General features: G+C 34.0%; 6 protein-coding genes across 11 annotated transcripts in view; 4 read left to right on the top strand and 2 right to left on the bottom strand.

Annotated features, from left to right (window-relative positions):
- Positions 1–3,790, top strand: part of LOC124458424 (DNA polymerase zeta catalytic subunit-like) — a 61,288-nt gene extending 57,498 nt beyond the window's left edge. The window contains 1 exon segment of the mRNA XM_047008436.1: positions 3,473–3,790. The gene's annotated coding sequence lies outside the window, so the exon portion shown is untranslated.
- Positions 1–17,537, bottom strand: part of LOC124458438 — a 52,429-nt gene extending 34,892 nt beyond the window's left edge. Inside the window, exons 1-2 of one of the 6 annotated variants that reach the window (XR_006953182.1) lie at positions 17,480–17,526; positions 16,032–16,203 (exon numbers count right to left, since the gene is read on the bottom strand). The gene's annotated coding sequence lies outside the window, so the exon portion shown is untranslated. The other 5 variants (XR_006953181.1, XR_006953183.1, XR_006953180.1 and 2 more) reach the window with 5 other exon arrangements.
- On the top strand, positions 5,143–6,956 carry LOC124458430. Its single transcript, XM_047008442.1, has 3 exons — positions 5,143–5,221; positions 5,618–6,369; positions 6,673–6,956. Exons 1-3 carry the CDS (start codon positions 5,151–5,153, stop codon positions 6,915–6,917), a joined length of 1,068 nt encoding a protein of 355 aa, XP_046864398.1. The 5' UTR covers positions 5,143–5,150; the 3' UTR covers positions 6,918–6,956.
- Positions 7,141–7,966, top strand: LOC124457300 (zinc finger MYM-type protein 1-like). The gene is made up of 3 exons (XM_047007576.1): positions 7,141–7,295; positions 7,346–7,391; positions 7,433–7,966. Exons 1-3 carry the CDS (start codon positions 7,141–7,143, stop codon positions 7,964–7,966), a joined length of 735 nt encoding a protein of 244 aa, XP_046863532.1.
- On the top strand, positions 7,551–9,235 carry LOC124458433 (52 kDa repressor of the inhibitor of the protein kinase-like). Its single transcript, XM_047008447.1, has one exon. The coding sequence runs from the start codon at positions 8,067–8,069 to the stop codon at positions 9,003–9,005; it is 939 nt and encodes a 312-aa protein (XP_046864403.1). The 5' UTR covers positions 7,551–8,066; the 3' UTR covers positions 9,006–9,235.
- Positions 9,876–10,958, bottom strand: LOC124458440 (kinesin light chain-like). The gene is made up of 2 exons (XM_047008466.1): positions 10,789–10,958; positions 9,876–10,662 (listed from the first exon to the last, which is right to left on the bottom strand). The coding sequence occupies exon 2, from the start codon at positions 10,648–10,650 to the stop codon at positions 10,129–10,131; it is 522 nt and encodes a 173-aa protein (XP_046864422.1). The 5' UTR covers positions 10,651–10,662; positions 10,789–10,958; the 3' UTR covers positions 9,876–10,128.

Below are 17,537 nucleotides of genomic sequence, written 5' to 3'. Positions count from 1 at the left end.
AATTATAACGTTCGCTCATAAAAATAAAAAGAAATGAGATGCAATTAACAAAACATTTTTACTTTTGTATCGTGTAGAATTAAGTACACCCCTAAGAACTGATCAATCAGAAAACACATGCTTTCCGCAACTTGGGGCATATTTTAAGATCAACTCAAACTTTCAATGCGTTATTTAAATCTCTGCATTCCTACATACACGAAGAATATTTGCCGAAATCGAAATATATCTTTGACTTTTTCGATAACATGTTCAGGTACGTAAATGTGATTTTTGATTTTCTTGTTAGGAGAGAACTCTCTCTTTGATTGAAGTGTGAAATGTAAACGACATTAATATCTTTATGCAAAATGTGTGACCTAAATATACGTCTTCTTATAAAGTTTTCGTTTTTGTTAATGTTAATTCTTTGCTTTGTTTTAGACGTGAACATTTTTCTGTTAATGCGATCGAGAACAGAACAAATGTTGGTGGTTTTAATTCACCATGATGGCGGACTTATATAAATAAAGAAATTGATTATTGACCACGATGAAAACGTATTTGGCTTTTGTTCACCATTCCCTTGAGGCTGAGCTATTTACGAATTGATATTCTACTTCGTCTGAACTGCTTTATAACTGAGGAAATATTAAGATGGTAAGTATCTTTTTCCTCCTTCATCGTTTTTGACAGTAATTTTACAAGACGTATATATATTGTGAGTCCACTATTCCGTTTACATGGCAAGCTATGAATGGGAAATCAAAAGATTTTGTTCTTTAGCGACGTTTCAATCTACAGTGTCTCCAAGTCAAATGCAGTTTATTGGCCTTTGGCTGTTTTAAAACGTTTTCCTGAGCATTTTTCTTTCTTAGATCACGATTCTCGTCTCGACAATTGATCGAAAGACAAGTCACTTTCAACCAACGATTTATGATGGTAAGATTTTTACAGCAACAAAATAAACCCATGAGAAAGTTGTGTTTATCTCAGGAGTTTAAATTACCTATTGTAACTTTACACAATTTCATTTTCTTTACAGATGAATAAAATTACGCCATTATCAAACGCCCAAATTTCGACATTTTTTAATGTGAAAATCTTGTGGGATAAAAAATTTATCTTTATCAAAAAAAAAACAAATTATAAAAATCCTAATTTTCTTACTGCAGTTAATATTTTCAATTTCATGCTGTGTGCGACATGCACAGTTGTAAGAAATGGTCAATCTTGCCTCTGTGCTTGCCGTCGTCGACATGAAACTGAGGATGTTTGTGAGATAGCCTGAAAATTACCTAGATACGATGGTTAATATCGTCCATTTTTTTTCCTTCCGAAACAAGTTTATCTGTTTTCAGTTTGTTGGTCCAAATGTCTAAAATCAAATGAAAAAAATAGTAATTTATCTTTTTGTGAAACGACAATCCTTGCACATTGTAAAGTTTTTGTCCGACTTTAATCTTTACGTCTACTTTTGTGTCTACCTTTTGTTTCCATTAGTCTTCGTCTTTTTGTCAATCTTTCGTTTATCTTTTGTATATCTTTTTGCCTTTATTTGTGTTACCTTTTTGTCTATGTTTTGTCTACCTTTGTTTCTACCTTTTTGTCTATGTTTTTGTCCACCTTTGGGTCTACCTCAGTTTCTATACCTTTGCGTCTCTCTTTAGTTATATATTCACTTTATAATATTAAGAGTTATATCACAGGAAGAGGAAAGTCTCACAGGAAACCCACAGATTTCTATTCTGGGCCCTTTGTTATTCCTAATATATCTCAACGACTTGGCTAATGTGATACAATCCTTTAGTTAGATGATGAGAACTTACAATATAAAGGAAGTTTATAAATACCTTGGCACAGAAATAGACAGTCTTAATCTGAATCCATTTTAATTAATGCTGCGTCGTTTATGTTCAAAATAATGCGCGAAAATGGTAAAAAATGAATGAATCAAACTCCATACATACTTAAAAGTGGCATCAAATTCCAAAAAGCACAAAAATTGTACTTTTTGTAACTTCGACTTATTTTTATGTCAAAAGTAATATTCGAAGCCATTCATAAAATTAATGCATGTACGGATTTTCTTTTAATTTTTAATAAACCAAGAGATTAGAGTTTAACCTTTTCCTATGCCAAGAGATGAATTCAATTATGTCTTCATTGCGATGTTGTTATCTTTAGAATAATTCAGAAATATTTTATGGTTAGGATGGAGATGACACAAAAAAGACAATAAAATCACACTTCAAGTCAACTATTGTTTTGATCGACGAAAATTGAAGTCAATGACGAAAGATAAAACAAATCAATGTTTAAAATAATTATTAAAGTGTATTATATTTGAGATATAGAAACAGATTTAATGCTAATTAAGCGTTTCAAAATCTTGTACAACTTGATTAACAGCGGGTAAAACAGTGCTCTATGCTTTTATTTCTTTCAAATGCTTCACAGTGTAGTTAAACACCTCGATCGATTTCAGCGTAGCGAGCGTACACTTGATGATCTTTGCAAAGAACTGGTCATCTTTGAAATTAGCCGATAATTTAAAATTTCGCATGATTCAGCGGCAATGATTGATCTCCACGCTAGGAGGTATAAATGTAATTAAAATAAGTTTCTTGACCGGGATTTTTAATGCAATGTAGCTTCTATATTATACGTATGTAGTTATTAATTTGTTATGTATTTAACTACGTTTAATTAAGGCTCCTTAACGATCAATTTGTGCTAAATCATGGAATTTGTAAATGTCAGATAATTTCAAATAATGTCAAGGTTGAAAAATGAGACATCACCATGAAATATGGGATAGTCAGTCAACAAACCAGCAAAGCACCTTGCATGTTGATGGAAAAATGCTCAAAGGTGAATAAATGCGACTTTGACCAAATTTTTCAACGCGCTTGCATTTCACTCATTTTCCTTCGAAATCGCAACAAACAACATAGCATTCCATAGCTAGAACCTAGAACTCTTTTTGAAATATTTAAAACTACAGTTATTTATTCAGTAATTTACACACATCAGCAAGTAAAAGTTGGATTACCTTTTTTTGAAACACCCTGTATCAAGAACTTAGATCCCAAGACCGTGGGGGTTCCCGTTTGGATAAATCAACTTAAATGTATATTTTATTAAATACATGTATAATTTACGGAAAATAAAAAAAAGAATCGAACGAAGGTATCAGAATTCAGTCCTTTAATAACACCATGACAACTCGTAGCGTATAGCAAGTCTACCAGTGGTATGAAAATAAATATTTTGTTGTTCAATTACTTTTCGTTACTCACTACACTACATATGAGATGACAACAGTAAATATTGGCCAGACACACATAATTAGAGTAAAAGCCCTATTTTTCTTGGCTACATCACTACCTAAAACATACATAAAGATAAATTACATTGTCAGGTGGTCACCAATGCCAGATCTATCAAAGCGCATGTCAGCAAAGGATTTTATTGTGTTTAGTCTTTAAAGAAAGGAATGGATTTGTGGCTCCATTTCAAGGAACAAGATGCTTTGTTAGCCCTGGTGTTTGGGTATGTTTTCTTTCTCCTTTAGCTGACCAGCAACAGTTGTATTTTCAATTTCTGTAGGCAAAGGTTTAAATGGAGTGTTTGTTTGGTTCTTTTTTGTTGTTTAATAAGAAAAATGTTAACATGTACATTATTTACATGTAAAATTGATAGTGCTTAGTAAGTTTTCTAAAAAGTCTAAACATTGGCTTTGCTGTGTAAATATACAAATTTCTGCTCACTGTGATAAATGGTAAATTATTATTTGTATTTAAAAGAGTTTTGTGTGATTTCTTTCTATTTACTGTTGAGGATTTGCACTTGATTGTTGCGACAATGTTCTTTTCTCGCTTACATTTAAATGTAGTAAATCTCATTTTTAATTTATATTTGGTTTTCTTGGGATCAGAGATAACCACAACATTTTGTATTGTGATTTTTTGGTAAAATAATTTATGTAGCTTGGAGAATCAGTTTCAAAGCAATGTAAAGTATAAACTATAGCAAAAGCAAGACATGAATGTCATAGCAATGAAAATGACTCATTACTGTCCATATCAGTAGTAGAGACACCAGTAGAAATGACTCATTTACTGTTCTTATCAGTTGTAAAGACATTAGCCAAAAATGTCTGGTCATGTCATTCACTCCTGAATGGATACATACTTTAAAGTAGGGTGTTTCTCTAGAAATATATTCCTAATATAAACTTTTTATAGTTTCTACACAATTTCTCTAATGTTCAAATGTTTTGGAAAAAAAGAAGTTCCTTGCAAAATGAAATACTAACTGTTACACACAATGCCAGAGCTCTTTAAGATGCACTGGGAATAAATGACATAGCAGACTCTTTAGCAGACAACTTCTGAATAGTTAGACAGGGCGGATCTAGACCGATGCAACCGATGCGAATGCATCGGTCAAAATATTTAGATATTAAAATCTGCGAGTTTGCATTTTAATGAAATAAATAGCAAATATTATTTTCGAATTATTTAAAACGCACATTTGACAGTGATAAATTGTTTAGTTAACTTATAGATTTAGCAGTTTTAAGCTAAAATTTGTTCTAGAAATAACATTTGTGTTCTCCGATAATTTTGTCGTATTCCATGACACAAATAGCGAAAGAAAAGTCGATAAAATTTAGCGAAATTTTGTCGTGAATACATAATTAGTAAGTAATTTAATAGTATTCTGCCAGCACGTCACGGTAGATGGAAGAGGCATCGCTACGTCACAGTAGATTTGCGATGCATCGGTCGATGCATCGGTCCCGAGTCCTTTCCGCGTGAAATCTACTGTGACATCAGCAAAACCATTGTTTTAGGGCCTCACGTCACGGTAGATTTTGCCGCTGAGCGATGCATTTTCCATAATTTTGTGATTGTGGGCACATGGCACCGATGCATTCAACTTTGAACTTCAAAGTTGAATGCATTGTTATTTGATCACTTGATATAACTCGCAATCATCGATCATGGCTGTCGAGAATATCAAACACGATCTGTGTACTCTGCTTCGAGAAGAGAAGTCATTTGATATTAATGGAGTGCGTCGAACCTATGAAACGAGAGTTGCTACTTTTATTTCAAAATCCTCTCCTTGGAATCCCTTTCAAAGGGTAAAATGGGAGAGATATGTCAAGTGAAATGTTAATACCTAAGCACTTGACAGTTCATTGGCAAAGTGGAGAACTAAGAGCTTTAAAGTAAGTAAATTTACCTTTATGCTTGCATGTTTTAAATGTAAATAGTGTACTCATTTCAGACTCAGAGTGTAGTCGTGTAGATAACGACGAACAATCATCATAAAATATACACGATGTCATATTACTTATGCAGCACTTATACTTGTATTCATATGTAATATAATACAAACTGTAATATGCAGGGTAGGTGCGATTTTAGTTGCATTTTAGTTTATGTATTGTATGGATTACATTAAAAATGTAATGACTGTATTCCTTCTTCCAATATACTTATGACTTCAGTAGAAGCTAACATTTTCTTTCCAAATAACCCTGTCAGACATTTAAGTTTTGAATTCTTCTGATTTCTAATTTTTAGCCACACAATGAGAATTTTCTTAACTCTGCTATATTTAGAACTAGAGGTGATGGTAATTGTCTGTACAGAGCCTGCTCAAAATTACTTTGTGGCAAGGAAGACCTATGTCATTTGCTGAGAGACTTGACAAGCATTGAGCTATTCAATCACCAGGAGTATTATGCTAACCACCCTTACTTAAAAGATAAGTTGCATTTTTTTAAGTCAGAAAATACTGCTTTTTCTGCATCAGTATCAGATGTGGCTTTAGGCAATGGCTATGATAGGAAAAATCCAAGCACAAAGGTAATAGTAGTTAAAGAGGAAGCTCTAAATAATGCATGCAATGGTACTTATTCTTCACTTATGTGTATATTTGGTTTGTCTTCTGTCACTGGAATGACTATAATTTCAGTTTATCCCGAAAAGTTGGACCAGGAGACCAAATATTCACAATTTCTAAATGGTAAAATTCTTCCACGGCAAGCACACCAACATATTTCAAGTCAACTTGTTCAGCCTGCTAAGTTAATTTTAATGTGGACAACTACTGGTGCTTATTCTCTTCCAGAATTAGATATAGAATTTCAACCCAATCATTTTGTACCACTAATTGAATTTAATCAAACTAATAACTCAAGAGTTAATAATAAAAAAAAAATTACTGACCACTTTAAAGTTGATGTCTTACAGAAAAATAAAAGTGGACTTGAGCAACAAATAGACACAACTTTGGTAGCACCTGCAAAATCCTCACCAAGGGAAGACTTAGATGGCAGCAGCTATGATTGCTTGAAGACTTCCTTAAAACGTGGGTTAAATTAGTGATTGTTCATGTGCAAATATATTTTAATTATAGGTAAGCATGCTTTTCTAAGAACATAAGTAAAGCATACCATGCAATATAAAGTATTCGTTGTGGGATGGAGGATATTTTTTGTACATGTGAATAAATCCTTCCTTCTAAACATGAGATCGTCAAATTGGCAACAAGCTTTCACTCAAATGCACCAAAAACAATGACCTATGATATATGACCTTGCATGTTAACGCATTCAGGCTTTATTATTTTGAATGTAGTCGTATACCTACATCTTAGTAATGTTTTATTTAGGACCTCTTTCATGCGACTTTGAAGATGGAAAAGTATCAAATGCTTCTTGTCCCTTGTCAAAATCTGTAAAAACTGATATGACAGATGTTGATCCCTTGGATATTGGACATTTTGTATCTGTGGCGGCCCTAGATGACGACACAAAGCTAAGACTTATAACAAATCACTGGAAGCCTCCCCCTTCTTTCAATTTTCCTTTTCTGAGAATGGTAAATCTTCAAGAAAATTTTGTGCTGGCTGGCTAGATCGTTGGTCCTGGTTGTGCTAATCTAAATTATTTGATGGAGCCTTTGTTATTATTGCGTTTTGTTCGGTCATCAAACAGGACATAATGGTTCAAAGCTTAGTAAATTATTTAAGGAACCCTTAAGAAACTGGCAAAGTGCGGCAACAAAATTTTACCAGCATGACAAATATTCCCTAATTCACCGTGACTCCAAGTTACGTTTGTCGCAGTTCCAACGTGTGATGAAAGGTAAAACTATTGGCATCGACGAACAAGCCGATCATCTTAGAAGTGCCCGCATTCAATACAATCGTGACGTTTTAGGCTCTATTATTAAAACTATTATACTGGCAGGCAGACAGAATCTTCCCTTACGAGGCCATCGTGACGACTCAAAGTATTTTCTATCTTCTAATCCTGGGAACTTTCAAGCCTTTTGAATTTTAGAGTAGACGCGGGTGACGCGAAACTAGAAAACATTTTGAAAATGCAAGTAAGAATGCAACTTATCGTTCGAAGACAATTCAAAACAAGCTGATAAAGATCTGCGGGGAACAAATCAAAGAAAAGATTGTTTCTGACATCAATTCTAGTGAATGCCCAATTTACTCAGTCCTTGGTGATGAGGCAACAGACTGCAGCAGTATCGAGCAGATGCCAATTGTTGTAAGGTATGTTGACTCAAAGCAAGAAATTAATGAACGATTTATTAAATTTGTTGAGTGTGAAGGAATGACTGGCGAAGCGCTAGCGAAGAATATCGAAGATACTTTAAACGAAGTTGGGCTACTACTTTCCAACTGTCGTGGTCAGTGCTATGATGGTGCCAGTGCAATGTCAAGCAAATCAAAGGGAGTTGCTGGTCGTATTTTAAAGAAAAATCCAAAAGCTTTGTATATCCATTACGCTAGTCATCGATTGAACCTTGTTGTTGCTAAAGCATGTGGTGAGCAAACTGTCAAAAACATGTTGGGGCATGCTCAAAAGATCTTCAGTTTCTTCAGCCCATCCCCCCCTACGAATGCAGTGCTTGAGGCAGAATATGGAAAAGTCTGGGTTACGTCGTAAAAAACTAGGAGCTCCATCCACAACGCGTTGGGTTGAACGGATACGTACACTTGATGGATTTGTGGAAGCATTTGTACCTGTTTGTCAAAGTTTAGAGTAAATGAAGCTCAATATGAATAAAGATTTTGATAATTCAAGTAGGGACGCAGAGGGATATCTTCGTTCCATAAAATCTTTCGAATTTATTGTTAATCTTGTGATTACATCAAATGTTCTGCATCACACAATGTCGTTGACTGTCCAGCTGCAGCAAAGGATAATCGATATCGCTGAATCAATTAAACATATAAATCTTTTGAAGTCACAATTAAAAATTTTACGCAGCTCGGCTGATACAATTCATGACCAATACTACGAAGAAGCAGTGGATTTAGCAAACAGAGTAAACGTTGATGAAAAAATTCCTCGACTTTGCAATGTTCAGACAACTCGTGAAAACTATCCTGCACATACAGCACGTGAATACTACCGCATGAAACTAACCATCCCTCTTCTTGATCACTTGATTGAACAGATGGAATTTCGGTTTTCTTCAGAGGTGTGCGATATTTATCGTGGATTCTATATTATACCTAGTATTTTTCTCAATTGCAAGGACGTTAATTGGAAGGAAGAGTTTATGAAGTTTGCTGTTGCATATAAAGAGGATATGCCACACTTTCGGAAAATACATGCTGAATTAGGATTGTGGGAAACAAATTGGAAAGGGGGCTTTGAGAAAGTTAAGTACGATTCAATTGCCGACACGCTTCGAACTTGTAACAAACTTGCGTTTCCAAATATATTTACAGCGCTTAAGATACTCGCTGTTGTGCCAGTCACTACATGTGAGTGTGAAAGATCCGTTTCTGCCCTTCGTCGAATGAAAACTTGGTTACGTAGCACAATGATCAACGAAAGGTTAAATGGATTAGCCCAAATGCATATTAATGATGATATTAAGTGTGATGTCGAAGAAGTGATTAATACCTTTGCTAGACAAAACCCAACGAGGATGCAATTTCTTGATATCCTGGAGGATAAAGAAACAGATGCTTGACGATGAGCTCCATGAGAAATTCTTAATGCTGATAAACAACCTACATTTTCTTTGAGAGTTATCTTGTTTTCAGCCGTTATTGAGAGGACGAAGACCACGTTTAAACATTGATTTTCTTAAACATTTCATCTTTGCTGTGGTTGGAAGAAGACGATCTTTCAACATTGCTTTTATAATTGTTGTCATCTTTGCTGCCGTTAGAAGAAGACCATCTTTGAACATTGCTTTTATTAAACTTTTCATCTTTTTACCGTTGAAGAAGACCACCTTTGAACATTGCTTTTATCAATGCTGTTATCTTACAAAAGACGGCTCATGTTATTTTTCGATAAAATTTACGCTTAAGATTTTTCTGTCACCTTTCCCAAATCGCTGGAAAATGCTTCTCGGATAGTGAAAATTCAAAATTTTCTGGGGAGCATGCCCCAGACCCCTAGGTTCTGCGCCTTCGGCGCTCGCAATGCATCGGTCAGCTAAGGAGCTGGATCCGCGCCCTGTAGTTGATATTGCAAACTAAACTCATAAATATACTTTGTTAGTTCCTTACAAGTTTCTAATAAAACTGTTCCAGTAAATAAATGACAGTTGAAAACTTGAAAATACAAATGTTTGACTATTGTCAATAATATATTGTACCCTTTTATAAATATACAACTGTTGTTATTTGAACCTTTGTTAAAACAAATCTACAATACAACTCTATTTAATCAGTTTTAGTATAAACAACATACCTAAAATGAAAAAGAAATTGATTTTCTTCTTCATTGAAAATGAGCTAAATTCATTTTCTTCTTCTTGTACATTTTCTCAAAGACAGGAGTATTTTAGCTTCTCGCAATTGAAAAATAAATAGAAGTCCAAATGCTTCAGTTTCAGTATCTATAGTTTGTTTATAACCAAATGAAGATTGTTCATATTATTTCAATACATGTTTCAAAAAAATACTTTGTTTCAATTTCTATCGCTCTAAACTGAAAATACAACTGTCTTTTGTATTTTTTTTTTTCTTCCTTTATGTCGTGAAATGTTTTACAAATACGAAGACTTTTAGTTGTTGGAAAAAAAACATAAATATAGAGGTCAAATGCTTCACTTTCAAGTTCTATTATTGTTATAAACTTTATTATGAAGGTTTTCGTGTTTTTCCAATCACAGTAAAAGTACAACGTGATGGCTTTTCAATATTAACATGGTCAGGTCCAAATGTTTTCCTTGCAATTTCTATCACTCGTTCATAAAAATCGTTTGCTTTTTCGTACTCTCCCATTTTATCGTAAACGAAAACCAGATTGCTGTACGCTATCGCAATATTAACATGGTCAGGTCCAAATGTTTTTGTTTCAATTGCTATCACTCGTTCAAAATTTTTTTTGGCTTTTTCGTACTCTCCCATATCGCTGTAAACCGAACCCAGATTGCTGTACGTTGTCGCAACATTAACATGGTCAGGTCCAAATTCTTTCGTTTTAATTTCTATCGCTCGTTCGTAAAAATCTATTGCTTTTTCGTACTCTCCCATATCGCTGTAAACCAAAGCCAGATTGTTGTACCTTACCGCAATATTCACATGGTCAGGTCCAAATGTTTTCGTTTCAATTTCTATCGCTCGCTCATAAAAATCTTTTGCTTTTTCGTTCTCTCCCATATCTTTGTAAACCAAACCCAAATTATTGTACGTTGCCGCAATATTAACATGGTCAGGTCCAAATGCTTTCATTTCAATTTCTATCGCTCGTTCATGAAAATCTTTTGCTTTTTCGTAACTACTCATATTTCTGTAAACCAAACCCAAATTATTGTACGTTGCCGCAATATTGACATGGTCAGGTCCAAATGTTTGTTTCAATTTCTATCGCTCTTTCATGAAAGTCTTTTGCTTTCGTACTCTCCATATGTTGGTAAACCACACCCAGACTGTTGTACATTGTCGCAATATTAACATGGTCAGGTCCAAATGCTTTTGTCTGAATTTTCAATCGCTCGTTCATGAAAATCTTTTGCTTTTTCGTACTCTCCTATTTGTTTGTAAACAACACCAAGATTGTTGTAAGTTGTCGCAATATTAACATGGTCTGGTCCAAATGCTTTTGTTTGAATTTCTATGGCTCGTTCATAAAAATCTTTTGCTTTTTCGTAATCTCCCATATTACTGTAAACCAAACCCAGATTGTTGTATGTTGCCGCAATATAACATGGTCAGGTCCAAATGCTTTTTGTTTGAATTTCTATGGCTCGTTCATATAAATCTTTTGCTTTTCGTACTCTCCCATTTTATCGTAAACGAACCCAGATTGCTGTACGTTTTCGCAATATCAACATGGTCAGGTCCAAATGTTTTCGTTTCAATTTCTATCGCTCGTTCATAAAAATCTTTTGCTTTTTCGTACTCTCTCATATAATTGTAGATCGAACCTAGATTGTTATACGTTGTCGCATTATTAACATGATTAGGTCCAAATGCTTTTGTTTCAATTTCTATCGCTAACTCAAAAATTTTTTGCTTTTCGTACTCTCCCATATGTTGTAAACCAAAACCAGATGTTGTACATTGTCGCAATATTAACATGATCAGGTCCAAATGCTTTTGTTTTAATTTCTATCGCTCGTTCATGAAAATCTTTTGCTTTTCGTGCTCTCCCATTTATTGTAAATCGAACCCAGATTTTGTAAGTTTTTGCAATATTAACATGATCAGGTCCAAATGCTTTGTTTCAATTTCTATCGCTCGTTCATAAAAATCTTTTGCTTTTTCGTACTCTCCATATATTCGTAAACCGATCCCAGATTGTTGGACCTTGTCGCAATATTAACATGGTCAGGTCCAAATGCTTTTGTTTCAATTTCTATCTTTCGTTTATAAAATCTATTGCTTTTTCGTACTCTCCTATATATCGTAAACCGAACCCAGATTGTTGGAACTTGTCGCAATATTAACATGATCAGGTCCAAATGCTTGTTTCAATTTCTATCGCTCGTTTGTAAAAATCTTTTGCTTTTTCGTACTCTCCCATTTTAATGTAAACCAAACCCAGATTATGTACGTTGCCGCAATATAAACATGGTCAGGTCCAAATGAGTTTGTTTCAATTTTCATCGCTCGTTCAAAAATCTTTTGCCTTTTTCGTACTCTCCCATTTCACTGTAAACCAAACCCAGATTCTTGTACTTTGTCGCAATAGAAACATGGTCAGGTCCAAATGTTTTCTTTTCAATTTCTATCGCTCGTTCATAAAAATTTTTGCTTTTCGTACTCTCCCATCTTATTGTAAACCGAACCCAGATTGTTGTACGTTGTCGCAATATTAACATGGTCAGGTCCAAATGTTTTTGTTTCAATTTCCATCGCTCGTTCAAAAATCTTTTTCCTTTTCGTACTCTCCCATATTAGTGTAAACCAAACCCAGATTGTTGTACGTGAGGCAATATTAACATGGTCAGGTCCAAATGAGTTTGTTTGAATTTTCATCGCTCGTTCAAAAAATCTTTTGCTTTTTCGTTCTCTCCCATATTAGTGTAAACCAAACCCAGATTGTTGTACGTTGACGCAATATTAACATGATCAGGTCCAATTGTTTTCGTTTCAATTTCTATCGCTCGTTCATAAAACTCTTTTGCTTTTTCGTATTCCCATATCACTGTAAACAGAACCCAGTTTTTGTACGTTGCCACAATATTAACATGGTCAGGTCCAAATGAGTTTGTTTGAATTTTTATCGCTCGTTCATGAAAATCTTTTGCTTTTTCATACTCTCCCATTTGTCTGTAAACCAAACCCAGATTGTTGTACGTTGTCGCAATATTAACATGGTCAGGTCCAAATGAGTTTGTTTGAATTTTCATCGCTCGTTCAAAAAATCTTTTGCTTCGTACTCTCCCATATTAATGTAAACCAAACCCAGATTGTTGTACGTTGTCGCAATATTAACATGGTCAGGTCCAAATGTTTTGTTTCAATTTCTATCGCTCGTTCATAAAAATCTTTTGCTTTTCGTACTCTCCCATATTTTGTAAACCAAACCCAGATCGTTGTACGTTGTCGCAATATTAACATGGTCAGGTCCAAATGCTTTCTTTTAATTTCATCGCTCGTTCATTAAAATCTTTGCTTTTTCGTACTCTCCCATAATATAGTAAACCAGACAGATTGTTGTACGTTGACGCAATATTAACATGGTCAGGTCCAAATGTTTTAGTTTTAATTTCTCGCTCGTTCAAAAAATCTTTTGCTTTTTCGTACTCTCCCATATCTATGTAAACTGAACCCAGATTGTTGTACGTTTCGCAATATTAACATGGTCAGGTCCAAATGCTTTCGTTTCAATTTCTATCGCTCGTTCATAAAATCTTTTGCTTTTTTGTCTCCCATTTCACTGTAAATCGAACCCAGATTGTTGTACGTTATCGCAATATTAACATGGTCAGGTCTAAATGTGTTCTTTTCAATTTCTATCGCTCGTTCATTAAAGTCTTTTGCTTTTGTACTCTCCATGTTATAGTAAACTGAACCCAGATTCTTGTACATTATCGCAATATTAATATGGTCAGGTCCAAGTGTTTTTGTTTCAATTTCTATGGCTCGTTGATAAAAATCTTTTGCTTTTTCGTACTCCCCCATATGATTGTAAACCAAGCCCAGATTGCTGTACGTTAGGACAATATTAACATGGTCAGGTCCAAATGTTTTTGTTAGAATTTTCATCGCTAGTTCAAAAAAGTCTTTTGTTTTTTCGTACTCTCCCATATGTTTGTAAACCGTACCCAGATTGTTGTACTTTATCGCAATATTAACATGGTCAGGTCCAAATGCTTTCGATTCAATTTCTATCGCTCGTTCATAAAAATCTTTTGCTTTTTTGTACTCTCCCATATCGCTGTAAGCCAAACCCAGATTGTTGTACGTTGTCGCAATACTAACATGGTCAGGTCCAAATGCTTTCGCTTGAATTTCTTTCCCTCGTTCAAAAAAATCTTTTGCTTTTCGTACTCTCCCATATTATTGTAAACCAAACCCAGATTGTTGTACTTTATCGCAATATTAACATGGTCAGGTCCAAATGCTTTCGTTTCAATTTCTATCGCTCGTTCATAAAATCTTTTGCTTTTCTGTACTCTCCCATATCGTTGTAAACCAAACCCAGATTGTTGTACGTTGTCGCAATATTAACATGGTCAGGTCCAAATGTTTTTGCTTGAATTCCCATTGCTCGTTCGAGAAAATCTTTAGCATTTTCATATTCTCCATTCTTCCAAAGCAACTCACCTAGCTCGTTGTACGAGTATGAAACATGAATATGATCAACACCTAACACTTTAGCTTGAATTTCTGTTATTTCATAAAGTACTTTAATTGCATATTTATAGTTGTAAAATCTTTCCAAAACATCTACAAAATATTTGGAAATTTCCAATTTCTTTCATCAAGTTTTTGTTTTCTAATGAAAAAAAGAATGATTTTACATCGATCAACTTATTTAGGAAATGTTGAAATGATGAATTTGTTATGAATTTAATTAGATGTGGAATTATTTTGATTTCATCTTCTGTCTTTAAAATGATTTAGTGCCCAAGCAACTTGAAGGCAAGATCAGCTGCAGACTTTTAGAATTATTTTCGTTTTGTTTACAGCCAAAGGTCTGCGATAAATAATTTATGATGGCGATCGTTAAAACGCTGTGCAGGCGGATGTCGTTGTTTTCTCGTTTGAAGGAATAAAGAACAATGCTTTAATTGAAGACAGACATCTTCTGCAGATTTTTGTGGATCAATGCTTTTAATGAATGGTATTATAACATCTTGTGGTAAGGGATCGAAAGATATTATTGAGAAAAGTTTAAAAACATGTTCCAACAAGATGGATTCTTCAGCATTTTTTTGCACTGCTAACATAACAGTTTTCATTCCTAAGTGAGATGTGTTAATTTTTTGAAAATTGGCATCTATGTTCTGTCGCTCTCCTTCATTCAACTTACTAAAATATTGCTCCCACGTGAATGTCGGATTTACACTTTTTACTCTACCTACGTAAGAAGCAGCATTTGCCAGGAACAACGGTTGATGATCAAATTTGTCTGATAAATCCTTTAAATATTTTTCATCGTGATTTGAAATATCAGAAAAGACAGATAGAAGTTGTCGACATTCTTCATCACTCATACCATGACTAACTGAAATGTGTTTATTTAGACCTCCATCTGGTGGTATACCATCTGTATTTTGGACAGTTACTACAATTTGTCCATTTTTCCAACTTTGATCACCAACTTGAGGTAACAATGCATAAATTTTATCAAGTTCAACCACGTTATCTACAACAATCCACCATGTTTTCCAAGATTTTAGTTGTTGTTTCAGCAATAATTGAAAATCTTTGATTTTGTCTTCGCTGCTTATTGCTTCTTTCCGAATATTTTCAATGACAGTTTTATCATTTAATCGTTGATAAAGTTCAGCATAAGTTTTCAAAAGAGAGTCGATCTTTTCCTTCGAGTGTCACTACAAATGTCGTATTCTTTCCCAGTCAAACGAGTTATACATTTCTTCGCACAATTTGTCTAGCTAATTGAGATTTACCACTGCCAGGATTACCAGAAATATAGTAATATGTTAGTTCATTATTGTTAGTGTTTCGCAAGTTATTTAGATCTGCTGTGATTTGATTAAGTAACTCTGTACGTTTAACCACATCGTGATTTGATTTGCAAGGAAGTTTTGAAAAGAATTAAATTTGTTTCGTTGACATTTAATTTCATTAATTTCAGTGGATAAAAATGCTAGATCTTTAAATGACATTTCAATATCACAAAGCATTTTGTCAAATTCGGTATCAGATACTCTTCCATGGTATTCATGGATAAATTTGTTTCTAACAATACGAAGTGCATCAACTGCAGATCTAACTTTTGGGTTAACTTTTGTTCCAATTGATTTGGAATACAGTATTGCTGAAAATAATGTTGTACAATCCCAATTACTGGTGTCACCTACTAAACTTGACAAAATATGGTTTCTAAAGTTGTTTTCTTGTTCTTTCAATATTGAACAACTTCTGACCACTAACGTTTGTATTATCCCATACTCCGTGGGATTTTTTGTAATTAGTGTTCCACTCTTTGATAAATAATTCAACAAGTTTCTTCTTAACAACATCTGAAAGAATTTTCTGAATGTAGTAGTTATTCTTTTCTTCTCTTGACTCCATCTACGGATTATAAAATGATTAAGATGAACATGGATATAGTTTATTAACCATACTTTATGGAGAACTGAAGTTTGTTGAATATTATCAGTTCGTAAATTTTCACTTGTATATGAAAGTGGTTAAAGGTTCTTCCATTTCGTGAAATTAGATGCTTTTAAAATCCTTCATAAATAATATTATTTGTATGCCCCATGGTCATTCTACCGTGTCGTCAAGAAAGAAGCAAGTTTAGTTTATAAGTTTTGTTTTATAAGTTTAAAACTTATGTAACGACTGCGTATATAGAAAAATAGACCAGACGGAGAAATAAGTTATCGTCCCCAACGCAGGAGTTTACTTGAGTAGACTTTTGCCTGTTATTGGGGCGTTGATTTAAAAACGATGTCATTGGTAATTTTGGGGTCAGTTTCCTTCTGTTCATAAAAATTGTTGTTTTAGCTTAACTTTCAATAGACGTACACTTTGACATCGAAAGACGTTTAAATATATCAAAATAACAAACAAACAGTAAAGAAAAGTCCAGAAGAAAAATAGAAAAACGCTTTTACCTTGAGATTTGTCTAAATGTTTAATGCTTTTGGTGAACGTCTTCCTGGCGTACGTCTGCAAAGAATTTACCTTGAGATTTGTCTAAATGTTTAATGCTTTTGGTGAACGTCATTTCAAGTACGTCTAAAAGAAATTTTACTTTGAGATTTCGGTCTAAATGCTTTTAATGCTTTTTGGGTGAACGTCATTTCCTGGCGTACGTCCAAAGAAATTTTACCTTGACATTTGTCTAAATGTTTAATGCTTTTTTGTGAACATCATTTCCAGGCGAACGTCTGCAAAGAAATTTCACCTTGAGATTTGTCTTAAATGTTTAATGCTTTTGGTGAACGTCATTTCCTGGCGTACGTCTGCAAAGAAATTTTACCTTACATTTGTCTAAATGTTTATGCTTTGGTGAACATCATTTGGTAAGCACGTCTGCAAAGAAATTTTTACCTTTGAGGATTTTGCCTAAATGTTTTATGCTTTGGTGAACGTCAATTTGAATATGCCTGCAAAAATTTTACCTTGAATTTGTCTAAATGTTTAATGCTTTTTATGAACGTCATTTTTGCATGTCTGCAAAAGAAATTTTACTTTGAGATTTGTTCCAAATGTTTAATGCTTTTGTGAACGTCATTTCCAGGCGTACGTCTGCAAAGAAATTTTACCTTGAGATTTGTCTAAATGTTTAATGCTTTTGGTGAACGTCATTTCCTGGTGTACATCTGCAAAGAAATTTTACCTTGAGATTTGTCTATAATGTTTAATGCTTTTGGTGAACGTCATTTCCAGAAGCGTAT

Source organism: Xenia sp. Carnegie-2017, unplaced genomic scaffold, assembly GCF_021976095.1.
Source record: "Xenia sp. Carnegie-2017 unplaced genomic scaffold, XeniaSp_v1 HiC_scaffold_6, whole genome shotgun sequence".
NCBI classification, from domain to species: Eukaryota; Metazoa; Cnidaria; class Anthozoa; order Malacalcyonacea; family Xeniidae; genus Xenia; species Xenia sp. Carnegie-2017.
Note: the sequence above shows the minus strand (reverse complement) of the source record. Positions and strands in the feature narration are given on the sequence as shown.